This window comes from Microcaecilia unicolor, chromosome 2 (genome assembly GCF_901765095.1).
Source record: "Microcaecilia unicolor chromosome 2, aMicUni1.1, whole genome shotgun sequence".
NCBI lineage: Eukaryota > Metazoa > Chordata > Amphibia > Gymnophiona > Siphonopidae > Microcaecilia > Microcaecilia unicolor.
This window is the reverse complement of record NC_044032.1, coordinates 178,844,832-178,869,623: the sequence shown is the minus strand read 5'-3', so window position 1 is coordinate 178,869,623 and position 24,792 is coordinate 178,844,832. Positions and strand designations below refer to the sequence as shown.

Here is a 24,792-nt window from a genome sequence, read left to right as displayed (position 1 = left end):
GATATTCGCTTTCCAGGCATCCTATATAGTACTCAAGGAGATGTCCCCCATATCATTTATAGCCAAATATTTTACCCATTCCTTCTGGAGCCAGGTCTGTATCTGCTTCTCAACCAGCAATTGGGTATTAGCCCTACATGCCTCAGTTCTTTTGCTCCTCACTACCTGCCCAGATACCTAAAACCATTGCATGATTTGAGTGTACTATCAAGTGTATCTCCACCTGCCGCCAACCCTCTACTTGAGAGGTTCTACCAAAAAGATAATATATTCTAGAGTAAGTGTTATTTGGTGTTGAGAAGAAGGTATAGTCTATACCCATTTAGTTCTGCTCTCCACAAATCAGTTCAATTCCACTGCTTGAGCACAGAACACAGACTTTTACTGTTTTGACTGTTCTCCCTTTTCTTGGCAGTGGTAGAAGTCAACCCCCTCAATATACAATTGCAGTCCCTTCCAACTAGAAACAGGCCCCTATCAGAGGAGATCAGGTCTTTGAACAGGGATTCAAAAAACAGCTTCTTTGGCCCACTGGGAGCATACCACTTGAGAACTGTTAGTTCCAGATCATTTATCCTACCTTGAATCCAGATCATCCGCCCTTCCTCATCCCACTTACTATCATAACAGCACAAATGGTAACAATTTCTGTATTAAAATAGCCACCCCCTTTTTCTTAGATCCCCTGGAGAAGTAGAAACACCTCTTCCCATCCTCCTCTTTTCAATTTCTCAGTTTCTTATGGGCTGATTTTGGCCTCTGGAAGAAAAGCTATTATTTACTCGCTCATCTCTAAGTTGTTTCAGAATTTGTTTTCTCTTAATTGGGCTATTTACTACTACTACTTAACATTTCTAGAGCGCTACTAGGGTTACGCAGCGCTGTACAATAGGCCACTAACGTTCCAAGTGACCACTTTAAACCACTGACCAGGCATTAGGAAGCATGCAAAAGTTCAAACATTCCCCGTATCTTCACCCTATATCTACAAGCAGGTACGAACACGTCATGTATCCAGACCCATGTATATACAATACATTGTATGTTCCTTTTATATACCTTACAAAAAAAAAAAGATTAATCCTCATTCTTCTCAAACCATACCTGAACCACCCTAATCCCTCCTACATTTTCACCCAAATGCCCTCCCTCCACCCCATTTACTTCCTGAATATATATTCCTAACTCCTAATGAAGGATGTAGCAAGCAATCAAATTTTCCCTCCTTCTCCCCCCCCCCCCCCCCCCCCCCCAGGATATCCAGTATCCCCTTCAATTGAAGAACCAAATCCCATCAGCAATCAAAATCATAGCTGTACCTTAACATATTAGAGAAACCCAGTTATAGCTACAACCTTATATCAAAAGAGAACCATACTGTGGTTTAGCATCAAAGCTCAGAGAGTCCTCACAAACCCCAGCACCCAAAGATAGAAGAAGAGAAACCAAGGACTCACATCTCAGAGTCCACTGTATAGGCATACCGTCTGTTCTGGAGAGAAAAACAGGTCTACAGGGTCCAATAACTGCATTACACCACTGAAATTCCCTTTGGGGTATACTCCTCTACATTTCCTAAGCCCCGAGACAATATCTGAAGAACCAGATATTCATATTTTCAATTAGATCCATTAATCCACACCAGGCCTGTTCTGAGAGGATTCCCGATCTGGAGAAACTGAGGGGACCTCTCCCAGGCTTCCTCCAAGGCTCCTGATCCAGATGCGTCCACTTCATCAGAAGATTATACTTGTTGAACAGGCTCTGACTGCCCAATAGAATTCAAAATAGCCTGAGGAACCAGCCCCCCAAACCTCATGGGGGCCTTTTGTCTCTGGAGAAAAGGCAATTTTTCCTTATGTGATCAATAAGCAGCACTCGTTTCTTTTGGATTATTCCAAGAGGGCCCAGATGCAGGTCTCACACCATTAGCAGCTGAATGACCCTTCTTGAGTGCATTCAAGACAGACAATTTCCTTGGGTGTTGTGAAAATTCTGCATTCCATTTACTGTTAACACCACTTTGGAAATGTACCAGAGACCTACCTGAAAGCTTCTGTCCTGAAGCTCCTTTTTGAAGGAGCACAGCTCTTTTCTTTTATGGACAGCTTCCAAACTTAAATCCAGGAACACTCTAATATATGCACTGTCAAATGCAAAGGATTTCTCTTGACGTGCTTGCCGGAGTATATGCTCAGTATCCTGAAATCAGAGTAGTTTAACCACAAACAAGGAGGCAGGTGTATATCTGGTTTTGACCACAGCTCTCTGTGTACCTTCTCAATTTCGAAAGAAGTGTTGGAAGAAACTCCTGGGAAGCATGCCATCAGGAATTGATGTATATAGGTACATAAGAATAGCCATACTGGGTCAGACCAATGGTCCATCTAGTTCAGTATCCTGCTTCCAACAGTGGCTAATCCAGATCATAAGTACTTGGCAGAAACCCAATTAGTAGCAATATTCCTTGCTACCAATCCCGAGGCAAACAGTGGCTTCCCCAATGTCCATCTCAATAACAGACTATGAACTTTTCCTCCAGGAACTTGCCCAAACCTTCTTTTAAACCCAGATACGCTAACAGCTGTTACCACATCCTCCGGCAGTGAGTTCCAGAGCTTAACTATTCTTTGAGTGAAAATATTTCCTATTTGTTTTTAAAAGTATTTCCATGTAATTTCATTAAGTGTCCCCTGGACTTCGTGTTTTTTAAAAGAGCGAAAAATCGATTCACTTCTACCTGTTCTACACCATGCAGGATTTTATAGACTTCAATCATATCCCCCCGCCCCCGCAGTCTCTTTTCCAAGCTGAAGAGCCCTAACCTCTTTAGCCTTTCCTCATATGGGGTGATGATCCTTCGCGTCCCTCAGGAATCCCCACTATGCGGATGTTTGATCTATGCTTCCTATTTTCCTGATCTTCAATTTTATCTTGTAAAGTTTCTAACCATTGTTGTATCTGGAGATTTTCCTTGCAGTTGCCTTCTAAATTCTCTTCCAAGTCCATTAACTGTGCCTCCACCATGTCCAGGCATCCTGTAGTTACTTCAAACTTCTCCTCCAGCTTGGTAACTACCAAAGCTGCAATTTCCTCCTGGATTTTTTTCTTGTAGCACCAGTTGCCACATATCATTGGTTCCAACTCTGATAAAGCAACCAAATCCAAAGGGGGTGAAATTTTTGAGGAGGGCAAGAGTTTCTACCCTATCCCCGGGCTCATAGGTTTTTGAATTTTAGACGTCTTGGCTGCATACATATCTTTTATAGAGGATGAGGTCTTAGCTTTAAGCGGCTTTGGCATAGCAGTCCCTCTTGTATACAGTATTGCAACTGAGCAAAAAAAAAAAAAAAAAAAAGAGGCAGTAAAGGACAGTAGGGCTCCAGAACCTTCCTTCATACACCCCAAAGCTCTTGAATAGTCCAAACAGCAGCACCTACCATTGCTACACAAAATCAACAAGGAGAACAGATCTCACTGAGAAATCAGAGCACTCTAAAAGTGCACAGCCAGTAGGTCACTATGATTCAGGGTCTATAACTCGCCCCCTCAATGCTTTGTGTAGGCCATTATGACCAGGCCAAAGTTCCTCCACAGTCAGCAAAACTGAGCTGTACTCTCCAACTGAACACAGGGCCACCCAATACAAACTTCCTCCTGATCAGGTACTAAGTGAATTGCAGGATACTTCACCAAATCCACTTGCAGAAAATTTGAGTGACCGAGGAAGGCCTCTTCCCGCACTCACTGCTGTCCTTCGCTCAAATCCCGAAACCCATACTGTACTTTCACCTGCGTCAGGACAGCCATTCGGATCTTTCAAGAGTTGCTCCCGCTATGCCTCCGAAGCACAGTTTGCAGCTGAAATCGCACCCACACATAGCAGCCACTATTTGGTACTTTTAAGTTCAAAGTATAGTCCATCACCTGGTCCTCCCCCCCTTCAAAGTATAGTCCATCACCTGGTCCCCCTGGGGGGTAATTCAAGAGTCATCTTGCCTTGTGGTTCCACTGGAAGTCCAAGATGGAATATTTCTGTTCTGTGTTCACAGCTGAAATGCTGGGAGCAGGATCGCAGAAGACAAACAAATAGGAAGAAGGTATGGTAGACCCTGAATAATTTCCTCTTCTTCCACTGCTCACTTGCTTGGGTGTGGGGTTCCACAAGGTTCTATTCTTTCTCCTCTACTCTTCAACCTTTTTCTCAGTCCATTCGCAACCCTTATTCAAACTTCAGGGGTGTTTTTCCATTTTTATGTGGATGACATCCTGTTGATTTATCCCACTAACCCATTTTCCCCAACTATTCAACCACTTCAGGACTGCCTTACCCTTAATTTCTGACTGGCTTTGCTCTCACAGATTAGTTTTAAACAAAGACAAGACAGTAACATGCTGGTTCACTGGTGGCATCCCTCCACCTTCTTTACCCTTAACACTTCTTTCAGGTCATGCTCTATCCCCCGTAACCTCTTTCCACTATCTTGGTGTCACTCTAGACTCTCAGTTAACTTTCTCTCAAGACGTTTCTGGTGCGTGTACAACAGGTTTCCTTATTCTTCGCCAACTTCGTCCAGTTCGGAGATACGTTGACTATGACACTTTTCATGCTTTGATTCTAACCCTCTTTATTACTAGACTTGACTATTGTAACATTGTATACCTAGGCTGTTCACGTTTACTCCTTAAGAAAGTTGACACTTCAGAACACTGCTATCACATTACCTCATCATGCTCAAAAATACGACCATGTTACTCCACTCTAAGAAATTATTTTCAAGATACTCGCTCTTGCTTTCAAAGCTTATAGCGTGAGTCATCCTTCTTATTTAGCTAACCTTACTGTCCCTTACTCCCCTGCATGTCTCCTTCGACTGTTAAATGACCACCGGTTATGTCTCCCCAGTCTCCGTTTCACTCAATTGGAATCTACTTTGTATAAGGCTTTCTTTTTTGAAGACCCATGTCTATGGAATTCTATGCTACTCTCTCTGTGCAGAACAGTCATTTTAAAAATTCAAAAAGAGCTCTCAAAGCCTGGTTGTTTCACCGAGCATTTAGCACAACCTTTCCTATCTCACATCTTGTTTCCTGCAATATCCTCCCCCTTCTCCCTTTCCATGATTGCATATTGGATCTTTGTATGAGCGTTTGTGTTGTTTCTATCCTATAAATTTATTGGAGTTCTTTTCTATTTTCTTGTTCTTTTGGTTTTAGACTTATATACCACTATGATCTGTGAGTTAGCTAATGGGGGTATAACAAAAGTAAAAAACTATAAACTATATAAACTATAAAATCAATATTAATGCACACTAAGGCACAACTGTGGGTGTAACACAATTTTTTCCAGTCAAACTTGTAACAGCTGCTATGCAAGATACTGACAATGAGGTTCCAAATCATACATCACCATATGATCATGTGATCTCATCTGACTAGTCAGGATACTACAAGTGACAGCTGTCCCATAAAAGATTTTAAAGCATGTTACACGTGCCTACAGTGACCAAAAAGCATAGTAAAATCATTCAAAGCACTCCCTGGATTGCTCTAGAATCAAGAGACTAGAACTTTACACAGAAAATGAAACATGCTCCTTTCTAATCCTGCTTTCCTTTATGTTCAACAGACTTACTCATTACTCTGTGACTCACAATGTTAGGATTACAACAGACAGCACAGAATAAGTTAGAATGCTGTTTGCAATCCCTCAACTGAAAACGTTCCGACCTATTAAAAGCTGGTCACTTTGTTATCTCACGTAACGTTGGGGACAGAATAACATACCATAGTTGGCCACTGCTTTTCCTCCTTTTGCTCTTATTTCTTCCACCACTTTGTCAGCAGCTGATGAGCTTTTGCCATCTCCCTTGATGTCGACTCCAAGATCATTCACTGTGTAAAAAAAAAAAAAATCCTCAACATTTGGTGACTTACAAAATTTTCAAGCCCATGACACCAGCCAACATGTTCAGAGACCCTCCCTGTTTACTAAGTCATGCAAGCGGCTGCAGGTGTGCTAATGCTGACACAGGAATGGGCTGTGTCGGCATTGCCGTGCGGCTTAGTAAATAGTGGGGAGAATGTTTAAATTGGGAAGTATTACCAACCCAAGAAATGAACCGGAAAGAAGTTCAGAGTAACTGAACTGTTTTAGCTAAGTACCAATTTTGAAATTCCAAGCAGCACACTGTTATCCAAATATGTCCCTTAACTACAGCTGTCCAGGGATAACCTGAAGTTATCTGGACAAGGCCAGGGCTTCTCCCTTATACGGTACACAGGCCCTGCCCAGTGTTTCCCAGTTGGCAACACCCGGAGGCAGAAGACAGCAAGCAACGATCCTGCCTCCTTCAAGATACAGGGGCCAGGAGGAGATAGGCCTGAGGTAAGTGGCAATCCCGTTAGACTACCACAGATTTTATAGGGACTTAGTGGGGGCAGGGAGGGGCTGCAAGAGTGGGAGATTGGGGTCCACTAGACCACCAGGGATTTTTGTTACATGAGGGGTAGTTGAGAGGGGTGCCAGATGTCTACTAGACCACCAGGGCATTTTTGTAATGTTTGGGGGAAAAGGGGGAAGGGGTCAAGTTGCATCAGGTGGGGGGGGGGGGGGGGGGGGGGGAGTTGGATTTTTAACCTGGGTCTGGGCAGGATGGTAGGGTTGGAGGGAGAAAAGGGGTGCCAACAGTCACCTCACCTCTCAGATCAGCCCTTCTATGCTGCCTCAGATCTGGCACAAAATTTCTTATACTGAATACGGCCAAGAACCTTTTTTTTTTATTTTTTTGAGCATAGCTACAGGGCAATTAATGACCACATTTAAATGTGTTTAAATGCAGTCTGCGGTAACGGTTTCAGTGGCCACACTGAAACCATTTGAACATTCAAAGCACAACAACATATGCACAAACCCAGAATTACCTGCATGTTAATGCTGCCAGTACTTTTGAGCATGGGCCCCTCAGTGTGGGAGAAAAAGTCTTACAAAAGCAAGCTGTTAACACTTCAGTAACAGTCAAAAGCTCATATTTAGGTTGCTTTTTCTAGCCATCTGATGCTCGATTCCCATCCCTTAGGCTCTCCTGCACATGGTTCATCTAGAATTGTTCCTTAGGAATGCTCATGAAGGGCTGTATTAATTTTTTCCCACCAATTCTGGGGTTAACTTTAAAAACCATACATAAAATAGAGGTTTAGGCACACAAATTTCTTCTATAACTGCTCAGACTATATGTGGGTAAAATTATTTACATTTTATTTATTTGGATTTATTTACCTCCTTTTTGAAGGAATTCACTCAAGACGGTGTACAATAAGAATAAATCAAACATGAGAAATAGATAATTACAGCCAGTGGTGTGCTGGTAAATGTTTAACAACAGGCTCTCTCCCAGGTCCACCTCTGCGCCCCTCGTCCACCTCTGCGCCCCCCCCCCCCCCAAATTGCAGAGCTGGTTATAGCCGGGGAGAGAGCCTGGGGTGGGGGGGGCAATCTAATTCATGTTTAATGTGGGATAAAATGCCATAAATAAGTAAATAAAAATAAACTTTTAATGTTGAGCACCTGATTCTCAAAGTGGACATATTCCAAACACTATAATGAAAATAAAATGATCTTTTCTACCTTTGTTGTCGGGTGACTTTGTTTTTCTGATCATGCTGGCCCAGTATCCGATTCTGCTGCTATCTATCCTCTTAACTCAGTTTCCAGGGCTTCCTTTCCATTTATTTCTTTACTTTCCGCATTTCTTCTTCATTTCTTGCCTTACATCCGTAAGTAAAAGCTGGGTCCTCGGCAGACTTGACTGTCCAGTAGATCCAGCTTCAGCCTATTTTCTCCATCCATGTGCAATTTTTCTCCTCTCTTCCTTTTCCCTCTTCTCATCTCATTCCTCACTCTTCCCTCCCTTCCATCCATGTCCAGCATTTCTTCTCTCTCCCTTCCCTCTCCTCCATCCATGTCCAGCAACCCTCCTCTCCCCCCCTGCCCTCCACGCACCCATGTCCAGCAGCAACCCTCCTCTCCCCTGCTCTCCATGCACCCATGTCCAGCAACCCTCCTCTCCCCTCCATCCTCCCATGTCCAGCAACTCTCCTCTCCCCTCCATCCACCCATGTCCAGCAACCCTCCTCTCTACTCCATCCACCCATGTCCAGCAACCCTCCTCTCCCCCTGCCATCCATCCACCCATGTCCAGCAACCCTCCTCTCCCCCTACCCTGCATCCACCCATGTCCAGCAACCCTCCTCTCCCCCTACCCTGCATCCACCCATGTCCAGCAACCCTCCTCTCCTCTGCCCTCCATCCACCCATGCCCAGCAACCCTCCTCTCCCCTGCCCTCCATCCACCATGTCCAGCAACCCTCCTCTCCTCCCTGCCCTCCATGCTCCATCCACCCATGTCCAGCGACCCTCCTCTCCCCCCTCCACTGCATCCACCCATGTCCAGCAACCCTCCTCTCCCCTCCATCCACCCATGTCCAGCAACCCTCCTCCCCCCTGCCATCCCCTCCATGATCCACCCATGTCCAGCAACCCTCCTCCCCTCCATCTGCCTTCTTCCAGCCCACCCCCACCCCCCCGCTGCCCCGGTCATCCATCATCCGTCTTCCCCCGCCTCCCCGACAGACCTGGTTTCCTTCCTGCGCTGCTGCTTGCTTTTAAAAATTTTATTTTCCTTCGAGGCGCGCCGGTGTTGAAGCGAAGGCAGCAGGCTTAGCTTGGTTTCAGCGGTGCAGGAAGGAAACCAGGTCTATCGGGGAGTAGAGGAAGACGGATGACCGGGGCAGCAGAGGCGAGCCGGCTCGCACTGGCCAACAACCGGCTCCAGCACACCAGTGTGTGTGTGTGTGTGTGTGTGTGTGTGTGTGTGTGTGTGTGTGTGTGTGTGTGTGTGCGTGTGCGTGTGCGTGTGCGTGTGCGTGTGCGTGTGCGACTAATAAGTTACTTACTTCTTCCTTCCATTAAAGGAATATGCTGACAGAGGTTACAGGGAATATCTTATGCACTGAAACACACCAGTTATGAGGGTCTTTACCTGAAACAGTCTTATTACACTGAGTATATTTTTTTTTAAGTCACTCGGCACCCTAGATGGCATGGAGGGAAAAATGCAAGATCAAAAGGTTCAATGGCCCAGGGAGCACAAGTGATCACATAGCCGAAAAAGGACACAAAAACAATTATATGAAAAATTTGACCTGAAAAGGGAAGCCACCAAAAGGAAACGTTTACGTGCTGAGAAATAAAAAAAAAATACAACCTGTCTGCTCTGCGGAAAATGAAAAACTGTCGGTCCCATGCATCAGGCAGGAAGGCACCTGTGTATGCGCGGTGCGGAAACTGCCTTAAAGATTTAAAGTAGCAGTACACTTTGGCAGTGTCCGCACTGGGATCCATCGCTTGTCCTCTGAGAATCTGAATTACATCAGCTAGATTTCCAGTCGCCTGAGACCACTGGGCCACTCTCTAATGGAGTTGTGCCACAGGAGCAACATGGCCCATCAATTTCAACATTTGCTGAGCTGCGACATGCTTGCTACTTCAGACCTGTGAGGCCAATGCTGTTACGGATTCTGATCTCGCTTGTGGGAGAGAAGCCTGAGACTGCAATGTGAGCAGGGCTCTTACTGTATTGCGCATAAAGTCACCTAAATAAAGCACAGGTGTTCACAGGGGCAGGGATCAGCATTTACCTACATACTTTATACAATATACACACAGGGTGTTGGTACATATGAAATATCAAATGCACTTGTGTGCATGTCGTTTCTGTGGGGTAAAGGAAAATAAATGCAAACTTTCCCTTTGAAAAGTAATTTAACTTACACACATGCCTGCTGCATAAGTTAGGCAGCCTGATATGAATTTACCTGCCTTGCGTCTATTGGGGGGGGGGGGGGGAAAGCTTAGCTTAAAGGCTGCACAAATATGCACTTTTGAGTGTGATAAGAGCATGCACAAGTTATAGAGCAATAAACTAGCCAGTGTTAAACGTGAACTTTTGAGAGGCCTTATTCGCCATCTCAAGTCTGAAGAAAGGATCCAGACGGCTCAGATACAAAAGTAACTTTGCATAATCCTTAGGATAGTCAAATCATGGTATTACAACTGTTGAGAATCCACGTTTCAAAGTCCAGCACCCAGAATTTGTGATACAACAGCAGCACCAAGTGGTCAATAAGATCCAGCTGCTCTCAAGAAATAAATGCAAACTATGTTTTACTTAACAGTGATGTCAAAAGAAGGAATAAAATGTGGTGTTCAATTTGTTTGGAATTAAAATAATATTTTTAAAATGTTACTAAATTAGCATAAAGCAGCAGTTCTCAACTTGTGTGTCACAAACACTCGGTTGGTGGGTCAAGGGGCCGGTCAGCAGAAACAACCGTGGCTGGAAAAGGAAAGCGCAAGCAGCAGGAAACAGCCTGAGACAGGAGACGTGGCTACACAAATCCTAACACCACAGCTCCTTCCCAGGCTGTACAGACAGCAAACACGCTTAGCAGGGTTTTCAGTTCCCACAGAAGTGAAAGCCTGTAAGTGTGTTTGCTGCCTGCACAGCCCAGGAAGAAGCCACGGCGCTAGGATTAGTATAGTTGCTGCGTCTCCTCTGCTGGACGGTTTTCAGTTGCCTATGCTCTCCTCTTCCAGTCGCTGCTCCGACAGAACTGAGGCTGTACTTTTGGCGGGGGGGGGGGGGGGGGGGGGAGGAGGAACAACACGGAGCTGCTGGACTACGGAGAGGGCAGATGGGACAAAAAGCTACTAGACCATAAGGGTTTGTGGAGAGAGGGGACAGGGAGTTGCTAGACCATAAGGGGGAGGGGAGAGAGGACAGAGAGTTGATGGACTAAAGGGGGGGGGGGAAGAGATGGTCACAGAGATGCTGCACATAAGGTATAGGGGACAGAGCTTCTGGAATATAGGAGAGAGAGAGAAAAGACACAGAGCTGCTGGACTACAGGGATGTGGAGGGAGAAGGGACATGAAGCTGCTAGACCATAATGCTGGATAATAGGGACAGTAAAATGCTGGACCATAAGGGTAGAGGGAAAGTGAGGGAATGGAAGGCAACAAATGAAAACTGGAGAAAGGAAAAATGGACAGCACACACTGGAAGAGAGAAGACAGGAAAGCAGAAAAGAGAAACTGGGACCACCATGCTTGGAAAGATAAAATGACAGTACATATGAACATAACATAAGCGCTGCCATACTGGGATAGACCAAAGGTCCACTAAGCCCATCATCCTGTTTCCAACAGTGGCCAATCCAGGTTGCAAGTACCTGGCAAGATCCCAATCTTAAGTAAGCCCTCTCCTCCTCTATCTTAATATTGAACCACACCATTCGGTGATCACTAGATGCCAAATGATCCCCCACCATAACTTCAGAGACACTCTCCCCGTTTGTAAGCACCAAGTCTAGAATAGCTATATCCCATCATGGTCCCGTTACCCGCTGCTGAAACAATACTTCCTGTAGAGAATCCAAGATCCTTTTGCTTCTAGATGACCCCGCAGCAGGGACCAGTCAATGTCTGGCATATTAAAATCACCTATCAGTAGTATCTCCCCTTTCCTAGTATTTGTGAATGTAATCAATTAAGCCTCTGTCCATATCTTCTGACTGTGAAGGTGACCTGTATATTACACCAATATAAATACATTTTCCTTTCCTTCTTACCAGTTTGAGCCACATTGCTTCTTCCTTACCCCATATGTCATGCAGTTATGTCACTTTAATATTATTCTTTACATATAATGCCACACCTCCACACTTTTTTCCCTACCCTGTCCTTCCTGAATAATTATAGACAGGTATAACTATATCCCAGTCATGGTTCTCCATGAACCATGTCTCCGTGACCACCACTAAATCCAAGTCAGCTTTTGTCATTGCAGCCTCTAGATCTAGAAATTTGTTTCCCATACTTTGGGTATTGGTATACAAGGCTCTCCAGATGCGACTCTTTTTTCTGCTTTCTATAAGGGTATTTGATGTCTTACTTTCCTGAGGGTTATTAATGACTTTCGGGCTTTTCTCTCCCATCCCCAGCAAATTTAGTTTGAAGCCCTAGCCAGTCTGTTACTAAAGACACTTCGTCCCTTCCTTGAAAGATAGACACCATCACCGCTCAGTAGCTTTTGGAAAATCATCCCATGGTCTAGGAGACTGAAGTGCTAGCAATGGCACCAAGCAAGCTGCCACACATTTAGCTAGGATGCGAGCTTCCCTCATTCAGCCTTTACCTTCAACAGGAAAGACAGATGAGAATACCACCTGCGCACCTGGGTGCTTCAGCCTCTGACCCAGAGCCTTGAAGTCACGTTTGATATGTCAAGTAGGATACCTAGCAGTATCATTTATGCCAACATGGATGAGCAGTACAGGATAGTGGTCAGTAGGCTTGATGAGTCTAGGCAGTCTTTCCGCTACATCTCAAATCTTTGCACCATGCAGACAACATACCTCCATGGACATCATGTCTGGTCGGCAGATGGGCGCCTCAGTACCCCTCAAGAAGAGAATCACCAACCACCACTACCATTTGCTTCTTATTAGCCACTGCTCCAGGAGCTTTGGGATTTTTGATCATTGTTTCCTCCTGTTCTTGAGATGTTTTCAGCTCTTCTGCCTCAAGGACTGCAAATCGATTGTTCAGTTCAACAGAACATGGAGTTGGGGGGTTGATTTTACAGGATCTGGTGACCTGTGTCCAGCTGTCCTCTTTCTACACAAGACCTTCTCTCCATTTGCTGGAGGTCCCCAATGTTTCAACATGCATTTCTGGGATGAATTTTGTATAATTATACTACAGCAAGAGGCCCTCACTGGATGCCCACCGGAAGGGTGGAAGGCCAGATTTTAGGACTCAGGCTGTAAAAATACCAGCTAGGTTTAAAAATCAATGACTGGCTGAGCAAGGACTTGCTTTTCCTGCAAGTTAATATGTGTTCTAGCTAAAGACCTATCCACTGGAATAGTGGTGGGTCAATTTACATACCTTAAACAGCTTAAACTGCTAAAAGGCACTGACTAGGCCTAAAAATCTGATGATGGCCTTGTTGCTAAGCACCTGCAGAAGTAGGGCTGCAGAATAAGCCTCATTAGAATTTAGTGTGACATTCAAAAGCAGTGCAAAAGCCAAGATCAAGGAATTGATGGCTAAAATGCTAAGCCAGATCACAAGATGATATAAGACAGAGATGTCCATGTTTTGATGTTTGGATGTCCGTATCTAGGGAAATGTTGACAAAAAGGGAAATTGCACAACAGGTTGCAATACTAAAACGGAAGAGCACCTGGCCGGAGGTCATGGCTCATAGATTAAGCAATATTAGAGAAAAAAATCCCTCTCCATAGACTTGTATAGTGACCAAATTGTATAAAAGCAGGGTGCATGCAAGCCCTCAGGAGAACTTTTCTCCAACGCCTCGGAAGCAGCAGAGCTCCAGTCAGCTGAATCCAGAATTTGTCTGATGAATGTACCTGATTAAAGTCTTATATGCAAATAAACTCTTCATTCTAAATGATGGTTTGTGGGCTTCACTTAATGATGAAAGGCTGTAAGTACAAATGCTTTTGCTACATCAGGCTATCATTCGCTGCATTATATAACCTGTAGCCTAAATCCAGTTTGTCATAAGGCTGGTATCTATTCCTTGCCAGTGCTGAGAGGCGGACTAATGCCGGTATTTGAGACCTAACGTCTCTCTCAGTGGCAATTCCTTTTAAAACCTCATAACTCCTGGATTACCCCAGTACTAGTGTTATTTAGAGATGGAGTCAGATTGAGGTCACTCTAGCCTTCTTGGGGGGCTCGGGACCCCCCAATTCTCAACATTGGTGACCCCTCCGTTCGATTTAAACACGCCATGAGAATTTTTGTCAAAGTGGGGGTTGATTCTAGCTCTTGACTAAAATTCTGTTGTTTTATTTTTCCTTCCCACCACTACGCTCTGTCTTAATCCCTCCTTTTTGAATCCCTGTTCTCTTGTTCTATGTATTCTGTTCTTTCTTTCTGGCTCCCTACGGATGTTCTTTCTTCTTCTGCCAGGCTTACTCCCCTTCCCCATCCCTTTCTCTGTTCTCCTTCACCCTAACTTTTTCTGCCTCTACCTGTGTCCTTGATGAGCTCTCTTAGTCGTCCCGGAGTCCCTTCTTTCCCCCCCCCCCCCCCCCCCCCCCCCCGTACCCGTACCCGTAACTGTGATTCACTGCAGTTCCCTGAAATCCTATATCTCTCCTTTAAAATCATTTTGGTTTCTCTGTTCTTCAAAACTGACAGCTCACCACTGACAGCCCCCACCTTTTCACTTCTGCTTTCACTTGCCTATTTTGTGTAGTTAGCGTTATGTATCTTATGAATGTCTACTAACGCTATTCTTCTGCTTTAATTTCACTGGACTGGCATATACCCTGGTGAAAAGTGCCCATTTGAGGGGTACTGGGAACTGGTATTCAGTCCGCTCCTTTTCTAACCCCTCCCTCAAATACTTTTCTATCTTTCTGCCTTCTTCCTCTGTTCCCTGCACGCCTTATTCTCCTGCGCTGGACTGGCACACTTGTTTCTCTGACCCGGATTGCTGATGTATACTTTCTGTTCCTTCATGTCCGTTATATGTTTTTTTTCTCCTACTCTCTATGATTTCACTTTTTCCTGTGGTTATCTCCTCGCCACTTGCTCTTCCGTTATACTTTTCTATTACTGTCAGTGAACTCTATAACCTTCGCATATCCTGCAGTGCACTCTATGCTTTCTCCGCTCCTTTCTCCGTACTTGGTTTTGTCATCTTGAACGGAGAGTGCTATCAATATTGACTTCTCCCCACCCTTGTTAGAAATTTTCCTGATGTGTCTTTGTGAAACCTAACAATTCTTTGTCAGCTTCTTAGCTGCACTTCACTATTTTCTGCTTCCTTATTTTGCTGTTATTGCCAAGCTCTATGGGCAGCATTAGAACTATGCTTCAACACTGACAGGCTTGCCCCCACCTCTGTTCCTGCTCCCTCAGATGCTCGCTATCGCCTATACGCTTTTGTTATCTCTGTCTGACCTTCAACTGCTTAATTCTGACTCAATCGGGTGTTAGATTGAGTTACCTTTTACTGTCACTATGTTAACTGCAAGCTTCGGTTAACGGCGCTCATCATCCTAGCCACTTATTGGCCTAATACTTTTGACTATGAAGGAGATGCCGGTTTCCTATACGGCTGTGGTTTTTCTTCGCACTTTATTTCTTTTCTTTATATTTTGCACTCATTTGCGGTCCCATTTCTTCCGATTCTTTAAGTCTCTCACTGACTCTCTCGATGTACAAGTGCGTAGCTGCTTATCTTCCTCTTTTCTTCTGTAAGTGCCTGGCTTCTTGGGCAGTGCCCAATTCCTTCCTCTTCTCTGCACTTTCTCCCTCTCGTATATGCTAATCCTATTTCTAATAATCTTTTGTAATAATGTCTTGCCCTGTACTTTGTATTTGCCTCCGTTGGTTACTGCTACGGCTATTTTGCAAGTGCGTCTCATGCTTGCTTGCTGTCCGTTCGTGTGCTGTAAATGTTTTGTGCCATTACTTTTGACGGACTGTCACCATCTTTCGCTTTGATAACTCTTTCTTTCCCCCCCCCCCCCCCTTCCTTCCTGTCATACAGCTTTATACTTGATAAACCACACTTTCATAACATTAGAAATCTCCGCTTGAGAAGTCCCGGTCTGTATTCTGTCTCTGTTCCCCGTAGCCACTTTAGATGCTTCCGGGTTTAATTTTCGCTGCATAGACCCCGTCTCTGCCACTTTCGGCACCTTTCTGCCATACTCACTATATATGAAACTGTTACTATGCTCTAAGCCTTCTACCTTTGTATTTTGTCTTTGCTAAAAGTCCCAAACGTCCTGTACTAATCCTGACAGTTGTCTGCCTTAAGCTCCCGTTGTTACTGCTTCTCTGAGTGAATTTGCCACCTCTTTTTTCTGTACTCACTCTCTCCTGTCACAGCCTCGGTTGTAAGACTTTTACATTTATCTCGCTTCCACCTATACTTTTTCCTTGCAAAAGGTCTCTTGGCTATTATTTTCAGTTGTAATTTTAAATTTGTACTTGTCCTAGTAGCTGTTATCACACCCTTTTAATTTACAATTTGTTTTGGGACAATGTTATGCTTTCAATTAATAATGCTTAAGGTTTGTCATTTATTTTCCTATTTGACATTTGCTTTTGGTCCCTTCTAGCTTGTGTAATCGGTTCTGAATTCACTTTTATTTTAAGGTTTCCTGTTGTTGACAATGCCAGCCGATGTTTCTTTCTCCCAAGCTGTGCATAATTTCATATATAATTGCTGAGGTTTTCCCAAATTTGTCGTTTGAAATGGGGCTTTATTGTGACATAATTAGGAAACATGCCTTTGCAGTTTGCTGTTTAGACACTATATGGATTATATCCTGCTCTCGTTATAAGCTAGGCGCTATGCTGTCCCCGCCCATTAGATTCTATTGCTTGTACTATCTATACACATTTTACTGTTTGTGTTATACTGCGCTAGATATGAGAGGATCTCATTCACTCTCTTGATAAGATTCTAATATGCTTTGCATTTCCGATGCTCATATAGTTCAGGTTTCTTGTGCTCTGTTTTAATGGCGTACTCGTTTAAAAGAAATATAACTTACAGCCCCAGCACCGTACTATCGTGTTAGTTAATGGTTTGACTTTATCTCCAGGAAACATGGGTTTTTGAATCCTGGTTTTGAACAGTATTATAGATTGTCAGAATTATAAATTGTCCTCATATTTGTGTCTCATTTGAAGGATGCTTTTTGATAATTTTAATAATCGGTGAGCCTAACTATATTATAACGTTATCTACAGGAAATACTGCACTTCCTCGCTTGCATTGTGGTTTTCGTCCTCCGAGTGCATACAACTTGGACTGGCTTATTTTTAACACTTGCAGTAATGACTTATGTTATAATGTTTCCTAATGAATATTTCCACGTCCTGAGAATGACCATCACTTTTAAATAATATGGTTCTATAAAGAATTAAATTGTGCAAGTCTTTATAACAAGTTTTCTGGTTTTACTCGACAGCATTGTGAACTTAGATATAACACAGAAAGTCACATGAAATTACAATGTTTCATTAAGAGCTAGATAACCCCTTATATAACTTATATGATAGTGGAAGTATTCTGTACTATATAGAAACATTTCTTTGCTTTTACCTTAATAGATATGTATATAAAATAAGTTTTACCTTTCCGGTTGAGAAGATGATGGCTGTGTGCCATGAGAATACAGCGTTACTTCACTTCTTCAGTTATTTCCTGTTGGTTCTTTATAACCCAACCCACCTTCTCTTTCCTTCTAATGCTGCAGCTGTTCTGTTTGTCATCATTTAGACATATCATTTCAGTCACTGAGTAGTATGTATGTTTCATGCCGTATCATTGGAAGTTTTTGGTGTAAGAATATGCTTCTCTTATATTTTCCTGTTTAGATGCTACTTCCAACCTATCCGGTACCATAATGCTTTTGAGTTTCCTTCTTGTGATTTGTTGAGTGGAAAACATATTGTCTAGCGAATGATGAACGTGAAATTTTTCACATTTTTGGTTCTGACTAATGTGTTCCAACTAGTGACTCTTTTATGGTACCATCCCCCAAGAGCTTACATATGTTCAGTGTTACAAATCTTTCTTTTAATTTCCTTTTTTTATTATATCTATTTTATCTTTACTATCTTTGTAGTTTGTTTCAGGGGCTCTTCCCTGGGATAGGCTATATTTTTATTCTGCTTTTTATTTCTATTTTCTTGTATACCAGTGTCACGCTATAACTATTGGGTTTGATATCGATGCCTGGGGCTTACACCCATTGGAGGTGATCCTTCAATGAATGACGGTATCTCAATTATTAGATTTAAGGCAGAATTCCATTCCATTTTCGGAGTGGCCTGCGGATTCGGCATTATTGCCCACATTGGGGTTACTTGTATACATGATCGCCGTGACAATAAAGGGACGCCTAAGACATTGGTTGAGATTGCGTACAAGGTGACTCGGGCGATTCTAAATTCTTAAGTGTATTTTGGTTTGTTGAATCGAGTAGAATCTTCAGTTGAATTGAGCAGAATCTTCATTCTAAATTTTTAGCTGTATATTAAAATGTCCTGTGGAGGTTAGTTGAATTGAGTGGAATCTTCATTTGAATAGAGCAGAATCTTCCTAACCAGCGAAAATCCATTGGGTATCTGTTCTCCGAGTTCAGGGAACTAGTTTCGCAGCTTCCTGGACCCTTTCAGGGGTAGTAGCCTCCCCTCTTTTGAGGGTTCTACCATTGGAGTGAATCATGGCCAATGGAGCTGAATCTTGGCGGCTAGTAGAGCAGAATCCTAGTTGTAGAAGCCTACCCTGGGGAAACAGTTTTCTTTATTTTAGAGTAGGATACATACGTAAGCTGACACTAGGTATTTATTCACTTATACACCCACTCTTTAGTTGCATTTCTGTTTGCAGTTTTTGTCTTGCTTTCTCCTAATGTCACTTGCGGTTAAAGCGTTGAGCTTTCCGCCAATTAGTAATTTTTATTTCGGGTCCCTTTGTTGGAGCACATTCATAGATGTGTGAGTATGATTGTGTTATGTCTCTGTATGTTCTACTATCAGGATAATCATTGCATGTTTTTGTAAACTGTTAGCACATTATCATTTCTAGGTCTCCCTGCTATCTCCGAAGCTGCCTTTTGAACCACTAACTTTGTACCAGGTTCTAGGTCTGGTCAATATATATATTATTATTAATCTAGTTCATTTTTTTTCTATAGCAGATTATAGGTCTGGAGCTTATTTGTAGACCACTTGCTCACTAGGTCCCGTTATTATGCATATTGGGTGATGTTGTTCACTACCCATTATATCATATCTTCCTCTCCGCACCCAACACCAGATACTGGTGATCTGGCATCTATTCAGATCTCTGGTAAGGACTTTCCGTCCGAAACAAACCTTTCTATTTTGCGGTTGACCTCCCTATGCCACCGAGAGTTCGGAAGGGCATAGTGATCCCGCCAACTGTTCTCTCTCTCAATTGATTTTCTGCGCTGGAGATTACATTGCACGAATCGTGAGTATATTTTCATTTATTGTATGTATTGCTATTGAGCTTGCCTTTGTATACTTTCATGGCCTGTTAGATTAGCTCTAATTTAAATGCTTTATTTTACCAAATTTAGGATTAAGATTTTGTCCTCAATACATAGAGACACCTCTGTATGTGGGACAATAACTGTGTATGTGTATGCGTGTGGTTTTCCTTTCCTTTTCTGTCTGTGTGTTGTGACTTGTGATTGGCTACTGGAATATTTATTTTTATGTTTTTTGTTTTGAAACCCTAAACAATTCCTTAACTGTGCACAATTCCAATGATTGGTTTTGAACTACATTTAGAAATATCTTGCTTCCTCTTCTGAGCTTTAAGTTTTCTACTTATCAGGATTAGGTTACTGTTTTAATTTTATGTCTATATGTTCCTGTGTGTCCTGTGACAAATGGCACAAATTAAACCAGCTATTTATTAGGGAATCATTTCTTTAGTTTTAAATTAGTGCTTTAAGGTTACCCCGCGAGATTGCCTATCAACTGCAGTGGTAGCAAATCTCAAAGGAGTTTTTTTTTCCAGGATTGTATGTTATTTCATTTAAGCAATGTTTGTTTGATTTGTGACGTAATGTTAAATATCTGATTGTTTTTGACTTCTGATAAATTGCTTTCAATAGAAATGCAAGCACTTTTTAGTTTTAATTTTTTAGGTGTGCGTCCGTGTATGTGTTCTTTGAAAATTGCATAATTATTCCAGATATTTACTATGAAAGGTTCTATATTATATGCCATCTAAAACACTGTTTATTTGTGACGTTGTTTAAAATAACAAGTGCTGAAGTACACTTAGAGATTAACCCTTTCATAACATAGCTGACTGGTAAATCAGAACTAAAGAAATTCAGGTTGCTATTATTTTAGAGCTATGTTCAGATAAGACTAGCTACAATTGCCAATGGGTGATCCTCCTTTTTATTGAAAACCGTACCTCTGGTACCTCTCCTGAAGTATTAATTCTATGAAAACTAATTACACCAGCATGAAGTTTTAATACGAAAATCTTAAACTTACAGTTTTTGTTTGATGTATAGACCTATTTTCAGTCACCATTATATCCAATGCTTGCAGTGAGCAGTAAACTCAAATTAGACACAGGAAGCACCGTTATTTCATGATTTCCTTAAGACCGAATGACAGAGATTAACCCTTGTAGTTCTTATTTTCTCTTAAGTTCATTTTTACAAAAGCTTTGGACTCAGTATATGATACAGGAATTCATTACGTGTTTCAGATTTTTAATAACCAGATGGGTTTTTCTATGATTCTGTGTTATCCTTCCTACTCTTTGTTTAGAATTCAATTTAGAATGTTGGCTTACAAGCTGTTCCATTTATTATACTGGTCTATATGAACATATCCTACTGATCAATTTGTGCATTTATTGCATTAATAAAAATTGTTATTATATCCTTGAATTTTTGAATTTCACTAAAATGTTTTCAGAAATGCTCCAACTTGTCTCCTGCTTATAAAGCTGCTTATCCTCTGTATTTAAAATATACTCTAAATTGTAAATTGATTCCTGAGAATATATAAGCTTATTTTTAGCTATCCCTCTGAATGTGAATCTTGATATGCTGTCATAATTTAGGGCCCAAATTGTGAAAGCATAGAAAGGATCAGTTTAGAATTTAATATAATTTTAATTTTCCAAATTGGCTCTGAACTATTACAGAGGACTATAGGTTATTGTCCTCCTCATTTGGCCTATTTGAACCTTGTAAAGGTCACGTGAGGAGCCCTCATAGAAATATATAGTTTTTACATTTCTGATATTGGCTTTTCTCTATCTCTCTACATATCATATTAAAGGCTGCTGTATTTTCCTGGAGCAGACTCTGACCACAATGTTTCCTCAGACTCTGCTGACTTCCTGTGCCAGCAAAATCCAATCTACCGAGAGAAAAAAAAAAATTGTTTTCTACTTGTAACTTATGATTTTATATATTGAAACTATGCTCCACCTATTGGTGCCCCAAGGAACTAACAATGCATTCTTTGATTTTTTCTTTCTAATGGTCCTGTGCTGAGATTTGACCACTTGATATTACTTCTTATATTAGCTCTATTTATTAAGTCCTGTAGGTTGAGTGAAGACTGCTAATCCAATTCCTGACCTACCGCCTCTATTCCAGTTTGGTACTTCTGCTACAACTGACCTCTGACAAGACAAAGAAGCGCTACCTTCTCCAATGAGAATTTTCTTTTGTCCAGATGATGTCATTAACTTAGACCTTCTTGGTTATGCTCTTAAATATTCTGCTGTATTAAATATTTTTGCAGGCTCATCTTTTCCAGAACCTACATGGCAGTTTACGTATAAGCTCTCTATTACAACAGACAGCGACCGTGATTCCAGAAGATACTTCCATCACCTGGACTAGTTATGAGTTTTAAATTCCTACACATTAGCCTTCTGCTCTGATTATGACTATTTCCTAAGCCACCCTTCTTTCTGAATTATCTAACTCGTAAGTCCTGCTGGCCTCCTGCAGCTGAGGGCTCAACCCTTGGTGAATGTTAGTCATCGCAGGTGAAGATTCCATACCTATTGGCGATAGATTTCAATGCATTGCCTGTGCCTTTTGACTATTTTTGTGCACCATATTTCTGACTCTCCATACCTCAATAACTTGAACAATCAACATCATCTCTTAATTTTCAATTTATATTGTTTTTTTGGTGCCCTTTTCTTTTGTTACATATACAGACCTATTGTTATTTGATCATCTCTTAGTAGTAATTACCAATCTGTCTTGCACATTATGCAAGCCAGAAGTGGGGATATATTATGCAGATCCCAATTCCTAGTATTAAGAGGGTTGCAGTTGAAGCTCTGACCCCTACCAATCAGGAGATATTATTTCATATATACTATTGCTATTTATGTAAATTGGCTTTTCGTTATTGAACCCTTATGGTTTCGCTTTTGCTTTTGCACTTAATTAGCACTGTTTTCTCCATGTTTACATTGTCTTTCATGTCTCTTGACATCTATATATTATTTTTGCTTATTCAGTTCACGCTGATTATGCCCACCAAGATATAGCAATGTAACATTCAGGCATACAGTCATCTTGATGGACAGATTATGATGGTGCCTGCCTAGAATAAAGACATGGAAAGATCCAAGTTTGTACACCATAAATACGTCTTCAAGCTCTATCCAGGCCCAAATGATGTTAGATCCCCCAAGATTGTGGCAATAATCTTTACACCTTGCAAACTACTGGATCACAAGTTTTGGGTCCATGTGAAAGATATACGGGTTTACTCAGCCACAGGACCTGAGGTTACCAGCCTAACCATCTCAAGACCAGCCACTTCCTTCAGCAGGCCAGCCTGAAAACCCAGATCTCCGTCCAGATTCTTCAGCGCTTCCACCGCCTCAACCATGATCGATGCAAGAGGATTAAGAACTGATACTTAATTTGAGAATTACTGTTGCTGTTTATGGACATTATAGATTCATATTTTGTTTTATTTTCAGTTTAGCAGTGATCCTGTCTAGATATTGAAAAGGTTTTATTTTTTATTTTCCTATTATTTCCTTTATTGTTCTAATTGTTTTTCCAAGAGTTTCCCCGTTATTGCTGTTTATGTAATTTAAATTGAAGTTGATATTGCTCAGACACAGGGGTAACATCAAACCCTAATACTGGCTATGATATCATAATGTAGGTGTAAACCCTGTTAGTATCAACCAGTTATGCATTTGTTTAACTTTGGTGTAGGCTTACTTAAGCTGCATGTCTTTCTGTAGGTTTGGCTAAGCTCCAAGTGGGGTAACGGATATATAAAATGCTTCCCATACTTCCCGGTCATTATGCATATGTCAAAATCCATGCATGACCTTTGTTAATATAAATTTTCTTAGGATTGACCATTTTAGAAGAACTCATGGATTTGTCCCATTCATAAAACCTCCCTCACTACGGGTTTGAGTAAGTCTCAAGAGGGGTAACATCAGGATTAAGGCCCAAGAGATTGGGTAATATAAAGGGAATTCCATATGCCCAAAAATATAGCATCTAAGAATGAAGTTTCCTGTCTTGCACCATACCTTCTAGCAATTTTTAAGACCAAAACTCCCCCTCTAGTTTGATAGCTTGCCACCTTCTGGAATGGATGATGACAAGCTTGACGAGCTTTGTGTCACCCCTCCTCAGAGGGGGTGACAAGTGGGGAATGTATAATTATACTACAGCAAGAGGCCCTCACTGGATGCCCACCGGAAGGGTGGAAGGCCAGATTTTAGGACTCAGGCTGTAAAAATACCAGCTAGGTTTAAAAATCAATGACTGGCTGAGCAAGGACTTGCTTTTCCTGCAAGTTAATATGTGTTCTAGCTAAAGACCTATCCACTGGAATAGTGGTGGGTCAATTTACATACCTTAAACAGCTTAAACTGCTAAAAGGCACTGACTAGGCCTAAAAATCTGATGATGGCCTTGTTGCTAAGCACCTGCAGAAGTAGGGCTGCAGAATAAGCCTCATTAGAATTTAGTGTGACATTCAAAAGCAGTGCAAAAGCCAAGATCAAGGAATTGATGGCTAAAATGCTAAGCCAGATCACAAGATGATATAAGACAGAGATGTCCATGTTTTGATGTTTGGATGTCCGTATCTAGGGAAATGTTAACAAAAAGGGAAATTGCACAACAGGTTGCAATACTAAAACGGAAGAGCACCTGGCCGGAGGTCATGGCTCATAGATTAAGCAATATTAGAGAAAAAAATCCCTCTCCATAGACTTGTATAGTGACCAAATTGTATAAAAGCAGGGTGCATGCAAGCCCTCAGGAGAACTTTTCTCCAACGCCTCGGAAGCAGCAGAGCTCCAGTCAGCTGAATCCAGAATTTGTCTGATGAATGTACCTGATTAAAGTCTTATATGCAAATAAACTCTTCATTCTAAATGATGGTTTGTGGGCTTCACTTAATGATGAAAGGCTGTAAGTACAAATGCTTTTGCTACATCAGGCTATCATTCGCTGCATTATATAACCTGTAGCCTAAATCCAGTTTGTCATAAGGCTGGTATCTATTCCTTGCCAGTGCTGAGAGGCGGACTAATGCCGGTATTTGAGACCTAACGTCTCTCTCAGTGGCAATTCCTTTTAAAACCTCATAACTCCTGGATTACCCCAGTACTAGTGTTATTTAGAGATGGAGTCAGATTGAGGTCACTCTAGCCTTCTTGGGGGGCTCGGGACCCCCCAATTCTCAACAATTTCTGGTTGTCACAGATGCTTCTTAGTCTTGCAACGACCTCTCTTAGTTCTTGTACTTCTTTCATGAGGGATTCAATATGTATGCATTTATCACATGAAACCAGAAACTTGCTTTGGGCCAAGCATTCAGTCTGGAAAGAGGCAGAAGCTGTAATGAGAGCTGCAGCTTTAGGAGCACGATGTTTCTTTGCCATATTTCAAGTGTAGGAGCTTTTTGTTAACTGTGAATAAAAGGAACTAAAAAAACGACTACCAACCCTATTTTTTTCCTTCACTTGTTACGTAAGTTACAAGAGGCAGGTAGTTTCATTGTGAGATCTAAGAATCTGTTCAGATTTACTCTGTGGGTGTAGTTCAATCTACTTCCTTGCCTATTACTGGGATAGCCAGTGATTT

The 24,792-nt window shown here is 42.0% G+C and overlaps 1 protein-coding gene across 1 annotated transcript in view; it reads right to left on the bottom strand.

The window, feature by feature from the left end:
- LOC115463217 (peroxisomal multifunctional enzyme type 2-like) overlaps positions 1-24,792 on the bottom strand; it is a 204,254-nt gene that overhangs the window by 164,047 nt on the left and 15,415 nt on the right. The window contains exon 3 of the mRNA XM_030193529.1: positions 5,791-5,898. Within this exon, the coding sequence (XP_030049389.1) occupies positions 5,791-5,898 (108 nt within the window). The remainder of the gene's footprint in view (positions 1-5,790; positions 5,899-24,792) is intronic.